Below are 7,954 nucleotides of genomic sequence, written 5' to 3'. Positions count from 1 at the left end.
AGACACTGATGCAATGCTACATTTCTCCAAATCTGATGAAGAAACACACTCATCTACAGTTTGGATGGCCTGAGGGGGGGAGGATATTTTCAACAAATGTTCATTTTTGGGTGAACTATTCTTTTATTTTGTGGCTTTATGCTTGAGATTTAGCAGCTTAATGAGACTGTAAATGTGAAACTGCTCTATTTTTAGGAATGAGAAGTGTCATGAGCACTACACCACTGATTTCATCCATAAGCTGTACTCTGCTGAGGGGAGAGGTGTCTTCCTGGGACACCTGCAGCAGGTACAGACTCATGCTTTATCACTGAAATAATCGTTTCAACAATGACTCTGATCCAAAGCTAGGGGTAATATTCAATTTATGATTTGTTTCAATATATTTAATTTCTTGCAACTAAACCACTATTCATAAAGTATTCAAAAACTTTAGTGCATCAATATACTTAGGACCATGTGATATTTCAGTTTTTCTTTTTTAATAAATCTGCAAAAATGTCAACAATTCTGTGTTTTTCTGTCAATATGGGGTGCTGTGTGTACATTAATGAGGAAAAAAAATTAACTTAAATGATTTTAGCAAATGGCTGCAATATAACAAAGAGTGAAAAATTTAAAGGGGTCTGAATACTTTCCGTACCCACTGTATAGCTGATGTCAGTTAATAACAAATACTTTTTTGTTTGATATGTATTAAGGTTCTTCACCTTAATAGTTTCAGAGAAACATTTTATATTTTCATCTATATTTCCTTTTCTATTCCTTGTATTAATTTAGTGAATTTTTATTTTATTATTATTTACTTAACAATCCTCTATGATTCTTCTTTACTGTTAAGGTTTCCCGAGCTTGTGGCCCAAGGTAAAAGGAGGATGGAGTCATCTGACATTCTCACGCTCACCTTAAGTGACGTGACCTAAACTCACAACATAATTGGTGCTACATGTGAGAACCACTACAAAACTCTATGCAATAATTTTGTTTTGGACTTAATTCGAATAGTTACATAATGTGCCTTTTTAAATCAAGATTTTGTTTATTTGAATGTATAAGGCATTGTATATATGAATGTTTGCCTTCACTAATTCATTTTAATGGTAATAAAGTAAAAATATTCCGTATAGTCTCACAGTTAATATAAGTGCACAAAACTGCATGTATAATAATTATTAAAGAATTTTAGATGGAGTTTAGCATGCCAAAAAAAAAAACAGTTGTCATAAAAATGCATCACTGGTCCTAAGAACCACCTTCATTCTTTATAAGCTGCACACACACACAAAAACATATTTGTCTCTTATTGTCAGGGTAATGGACTGTGTTGTGTATTTGTTTTGATTCCACGTGGTCCCGATCCTTGTTTTCCCTCGTGTTTCCTTATGCCCATATTTGGTTCTTCCTGTTCCTGTTCTGATTTTGTTGATTTGTCTCCAGCCGTGTTAATTTAATCTTATCATTTGTGCTCCTTTATAAGCCTGTCTCCTACGTTCATTCAGTGTCCGGTCTCAGTTATCTTTAGTGTGTGTACTCTCCTCGTTTCCTTAGTTTTTTATTAAAAGTTCCTTGTTGCAAAGATTCTCCGAGCCTCCTGCGTTTCCCTGCCTGACACACCGTGACAGAAGACCGGACCGAAACAAGATGAACTGGGCTGAGAATTTTCTCTTCGATTTCCCGCAGGAGGGACGGAACTTTGGAGCAGTATGTGGAGGGTGGAGGAATTCCTGAGCATGATATACCTGGTGAGATGGAGCGATTCCATGATTAATGCGTGTTTCTGGATGGGACTAAAAGATGATAATTTGTTTCGAGTCCTGACTACTGACGATTGCCGCAGACCCGTAGCGGAGTTTATAAGTTGTGTTCTTGAGTTATATGGTTCCATGTTCTTTGTCGATGTGGAGGATCATCATCCTCCTCCCATCTGGAAGCATGTGGACGCTCCAGCTCACCACAAGCGCCCAGAGAGGGCTCCAGTCCCCGAGTCTAGCCCAGAGAGGGCTCCAGTCCCCGAGTCTAGCCCAGAGAGGGCTCCAGTCCCCGAGTCTAGCACAGAAAGGGCTCCAGTCCCAATGTCCAGCCCAAGGAGGGCTCCAGTCTCCACGTTCAGCCCAAGGAGGGCTCCAGTCCCCAAGTCAAGCCCAGGGAGGGCCATAGTTCCCGAGTTAGGCCTACGGAGGGCCTCTGAAACCGACATTCTCCCCAAGGATTTTTTTGGGGGGGGGCAGTATGCCTGCTCTGCCATGCCTCCTAGTCTGCCCGCTCCGCCAAGGCCTCCTAGTCTGCCTGCTCCGCCGTGGCTTCCTGGTCTGCCTGCTCCCCCATGGCTTCCTAGTCTGCCTGCTCTGCCATGCCTCCTAGTCTGCCCGCTCCGCCAAGGCCTCCTAGTCTGCCTGCTCCGCCGTGGCTTCCTGGTCTGCCTGCTCCCCCATGGCTTCCTAGTCTGCCTGCTCTGCCATGCCTCCTAGTCTGCCCGCTCCGCCAAGGCCTCCTAGTCTGCCTGCTCCGCCGTGGCTTCCTGGTCTGCCTGCTCCACCGTGGCTTCCTGGTCTGCCTGCTCCCCCATGGCTTCCTAGTCTGCCTGCTCTGCCATGCCTCCTAGTCTGCCCGCTCCGCCAAGGCCTCCTAGTCTGCCTGCTCCGCCATGGCGCCCGAACTCCCTGATCCGCCCTGGAGGCCTTCCCTGTCTCCGCCCTGTTCCTGCCCTGCACCAGCTGGGCCGAGTGCCGAGGCTAGCCTCCCCGAGCTCCCTGTTCTGCCATGGCCTCCTGAACTGTCTGCTCCGCCATGGCCTCCTGAACTGTTTGCTCCACCATTGCCTCCTAGTCTGCCTGCTCTGCCATGCCTCCTAGTCTGCCTGCTCCGCCAAGGCCTCCTAGTCTGCCTGCTCCGCCGTGGCTTCCTGGTCTGCCTGCTCCACCGTGGCTTCCTGGTCTGCCTGCTCCCCCATGGCTTCCTAGTCTGCCTGCTCTGCCATGCCTCCTAGTCTGCCCGCTCCGCCAAGGCCTCCTAGTCTGCCTGCTCCACCTTGGCTTCCTGGTCTGCCTGCTCCACCATGGCTTCCTAGTCTGCCTGCTACGCCACGGCTTCCTAGTCTGCCTGATCCACCATGGGTCCCGGAACGGGTACCACTCTGGAGGCCTGCCGTCCCGTGTCTGTCCTGAGAGGTCTCCAGATCACCCACCCCCCGGGAGGGGGGGAGTAAATGTCAGGGTAATGGACTGTCTTGTGTATTTGTTTTGATTCCATGTGGTCCCGGTCCTTGTTTTCCCTCGTGTTTCCTTATGCCCATATTTGGTTCTTCCTGTTCCTGTTCTGATTTTGTTGATTTGTCTCCAGCCATGTTAATTTAATCTTATCATTTGTGCTCCTTTATAAGCCTGTCTCCTACGTTCATTCGGTGTCCGGACTCAGTTATCTTTAGTGTGTGTACTCTCCTCGTTTCCTCAGTTTTCTATTAAAAGTTCCTTGTTGCAAAGATTCTCAGAGCCTCCTGCGTTTCCCTGCCTGACACACCGTGACACTTATGAACACAAGTGAGAGCTTTGTTGTGATCTTTAAGTGTTTCAATAGATAGACATAATCAGCAGCACTCAGGAAACAGCTGTCAGTGTGTGTGATTCAAACAAGCTCTGTCACAGTACACACGGACAGAGAGAATAAGAAAGACAAAAAGAGCATATGCTTTCTAAAAGCAGAAATCAAAGTGAGCTTTCAAAAAGAAGCACTATCACACAAATATCCTCATCAAGAGAACAAGGAATATAAAGTAACTCTATAATTTTACATACAGTGTTTCACTGTCTCACAAGCTGAATTTTTAGTCCTAAGCCTCATTTGCATAGACGCTTGGGAAACCGTACGAGTCGGTGTGTGCGTCTCTCAGCGGGGGAGTGTTAACAGCTGCAGCGACTTAATGTAACACACATTAACAATGAAAAATACTTCTAGAGCATTTGTTAACTTTGGTTAATTTCAACATTTATATTTAATACTTTTTAAATAAGGACTCTTTACATTTTGAAAAAAGTATTGCTTATTTTAGTTTATATGTAAGCTAATGTATTAACTAATGTTAATAAATGGAATTGGAGTGACGAGAGAAATTAAACTAGCACAGCTATATAGAAAATATAAAGTATCAATATACAGTTTAGAGTCATTATACGTTATTATTGTACATGCCTCTGCAGTACTTGATGCAGATTGGTTAGTCATGGTATTGAACCTTCAAAAAATAAAAATGAAAATAAAAAATGTTGCCCATGGCAACATATCAATACTATTTTCATATCTCTTGTATCACTTGCACCATTTTTGATTATGTGAGCGTACAGTTACAAATGACTGTAATAAAAATGGCCTCTGAAGACAGTATTAATTTTATTATATTTATTATATATTAAATGTAAAATCTTACATGGATAGATGGATGGATTAAATTGCAATGTTTGTCTTTTTACTAGGCTGCTGCTAGACAACCCACAAAAGGCTCCAGTGAGAATGAGCCATGTGAGCAGCATTACATAAGAAGGAGTCAAGACAGATCTGTGGGTTTTGGATCACAGGAGAGAGAGAGAGAGAGAGAGCGAGAGAGAGATGAGTGAAAGAGTGCGGACGCTGTTTAATGCTGTTCTAATTTGCATTTTAAAGCTTTCGAAAGCAGATTAATGCAATTTCACTTCCTCCACTGCAGCACGTCAGGCCCACGAAATGTTCTATTAACTTTTATCACGTAATGCTGCTTCATCTGACTTCAAATCAGCTTAGATATCAATATGCTGTTCTGTCTGATGAAAAATGTGGGCGAGGAAAAGGGCACCACACACACGCTTCTCAGCCTCGCTCTCAGGAGCCTACAGTACTGCAGCACACTGCGTTACAGTTCAGGTTTAAAAATATCTCAGCAGCCTCATTCAAATTCAGCTCCAACTAAATGTCCACATGCTTCTCTCAGGAGCTTTTATTGATGGTTCAAGGTGTTATGTTGTGAGATGTTCCTATGATATAATTTACATTTTTCAAGGAAGGGAACAGTTTATTTTTCACAACCATCATATTTTATGTTATTTTTTGTTTGTTTGTTTTTGTAACTTTCTCTGAGCAAATCCCTAAATTCATCCTTAATCCATCCAAGCAGTGTTTGCAACAAACGTTATTTCATGATGTATGAAGCATTTAGTGGTAATCAGCAGACCTTTTTAAATGAAACAGTGTTGGAGGTATTACGTTACAAATAACAGGCGTTACTGTCAATTTCCATGTTAATTTGGTGCAATTAATTGTGGAAAAAAATTCTGTGTTAAAATGATTAAAGCATTCGGTGCATTCTGCCCCAGCACAGACCTGTACATTATCTTACATTGCATGGAATTGCTTAGTGATGAACATGATGCAGGATGACGACTGACTGTGATGTAGCCTATTAGAATGCAGTTTTATGTTTTCAAATTTCACAGTTTAATAAACAAGAAGTTAATATTACGCTTCAGATAATATTGTCAGTATTGTCTGTTTTTGCTAAATTTTGCCAATGAAAATGTTTCCAAACAAAGCCACAGCAGAATTGTTTCAGAGCAACACAGTGGTTATTATTAAATTATTAAGGACTACCTGGGCAGAAATTTCAGCTGAGCACTGAAGCTGGATTTGGCCTGGATAAATCCTGTTTTAGGTAAGATGGACATATGGTTCCTCATCTCTTTACACACCTTGAATGTCAATCTGAGAGCTGTGCTGGCCCTTAAAAGAAAGAAAGAAGAAAAAAACACCAGATATTCACATTCTCGATCAATCAGAAAAACAGACTGAAAGTGGAGACATAAACAGAGAGAACCATTATATTCATATCTGAAAGATGGCTCATTTTCAATTTAAACACAAACACACAATTACACTGGATTGTATAAATGTGATATCCATGGTGTTTTAGGTAAGATTTTAGTTTTAGTAATCTCTACCAAACATTTTCTTCCTACAGCAGAGAGCACATGCTTCACAAATCAAAAATTGGACTATATAACCAGAAAAATAAACAAAGTATGAGAAGCAGCTGACATCTGTTTATAGCACTCATTCAAATCGACATCGGTAGGACTGTTAAATATGCAGTATTCCCACTATCTATATGGATCTAGAATAGGTGACATATTTTACCCAATGTTGGGTACTGCCTGCAGCAACAAGCTTAAAGAACAGCAGATATAATGGATGTTCATCCAGGGAATTCTTTAAAGGGGTTATATGATGCTATTTTAAAGATCATTATTTTGTGTATTTGGTGTAACAGAATATGTTGACATGCTTTTAATGTTCAAAAAACACATTATTTTTCAAATACTGTACATTATTGTAGGTCCTCTATGCCCCGCCTCTCTCAAACCATCAGTAATCTAATTATTTACCTTATTCTAAATAAGCCAATATTATGATTATGGTGTGAGTTGCTTTTAGAATATTCCTTTCATGTTCCCGTTTTACATGTTGTAGTACATAGATCGATTAATGGCACATGTCATTACATCCCCCCTCCAGAATTTCACGTATATAGTTCATCTTCGTCATGATGCCAAAGCTTCAAGTGCAGTTAATTATTTTTCATGCTATACGTGGAAACAGATGACGGCGTTGTTGAAGCCATGCTCTGTTGTTTGACGTCAAACGGTTGACCACTTCTAGCCAATATTATGATTATGGTGTGAGTTGCTTTTAGAATATTCCTTTCATGTTCCCGTTTTACATGTTGTAGTACATAGATCGATTAATGGCACATGTCATTACATCCCCCCTCCAGAATTTCACGTATATAGTTCATCTTCGTCTCATAAAGTGAAATGTTCATGCCATGGGACCTTTAAGCAGGCTGTTATTCAGCCGCTTCTTAAAAAGCCTAACTTAGATTCTTTTGAATTAAAAAATTACTGCCCCATTTCAAAATTTCCATGCTTATCAAAGATTTTAGAGAAGGTGGTTTATTTACAGCTGATATCATTTTTAAGCAAACATGATAACATGATAAATTTCAGTCCAGTTTAGGGCAGGTCATAGTACAGAGTCTGCACTCTTGAGAGTTGTTAATGACCTTCTTTTAATCAGAGATGCAAGTAATGCTGCAGCTCTGATTTTATTGGACTTGAGTGCAGCCTTTGATACAATAGACCATGTGATTCTTATTAATCGGTTATCTCATTTGGTTGTAATACATGGGATGGTTTAAAAGTGGTTTAAGTTTTATCTTACTGATAAAGCATTCTCAGTGAAGTATGGTAACTTTGTTTCAACAACTCTGCTTGTCACTTGTGGGGAACACTTTTTAAAGTGGTCATCGGATGCCCATTTTCCACAAGTTGATATCATTCTTTAGGGTCTTACTGAAAAGTCTGTAATGTAATTTGGTTAAAATTTCTCAATGGTAGTGTAAAACATCACCCTTTTTACCTTGTCAAAAACAGCTCACCCGTTTCGGTGCATGTCCCTTTAAATGGTAATGAGCTCTGCTGACCCCGCCCCTCTCTTCCGTGGGGTGACGAGCTGTTCTCATGAGACTGTAAACTGTAGCCGCATTCGTCGCAGAACTTGCTAACTAGCACATTATTAGGAAAGGCGATTTGCAAAGATTCATAAAAAAAACCTTATAATGACTTCTTCTGTAGGTGAAGCTGGATCATGAATCATTTGCGCGAACATAGACTCATTTAGGTAGATCGGGGGGTGCCTTCCCTTCAAATACAAAAGTAATCTACTGCGTGCGTCTTCAGCGGCTCAGATGTCGGGAGTAAATGACGACTGCTATGTTCATTATTACATCCAAAAACAAAACAACTCCATCGCTTAGGAGACATTCTTGTCTACACCTGCTCCAGCGTCAAAACAATGGTGGACTGATGACAGCTCACTCAGGACGGGTCTGTGATAAAACACCGTTGTCAGTCAACAATCGTGGGAGGGGCCTGGG

The 7,954-nt window shown here is 41.3% G+C and overlaps 1 protein-coding gene across 1 annotated transcript in view; it reads right to left on the bottom strand.

The window, feature by feature from the left end:
• cfap74 (cilia and flagella associated protein 74) overlaps positions 1 to 7,954 on the bottom strand; it is a 110,059-nt gene that overhangs the window by 60,127 nt on the left and 41,978 nt on the right. The window contains exon 20 of the mRNA XM_016516832.1: positions 5,614 to 5,742. Coding sequence (XP_016372318.1) covers positions 5,614 to 5,742 — 129 coding nt within the window. The remainder of the gene's footprint in view (positions 1 to 5,613; positions 5,743 to 7,954) is intronic.

Source organism: Sinocyclocheilus rhinocerous, unplaced genomic scaffold (genome assembly GCF_001515625.1).
Source record: "Sinocyclocheilus rhinocerous isolate Xijiao unplaced genomic scaffold, SAMN03320098_v1.1 scaffold958, whole genome shotgun sequence".
NCBI lineage: Eukaryota > Metazoa > Chordata > Actinopteri > Cypriniformes > Cyprinidae > Sinocyclocheilus > Sinocyclocheilus rhinocerous.
Note: the sequence above shows the minus strand (reverse complement) of the source record. Positions and strands in the feature narration are given on the sequence as shown.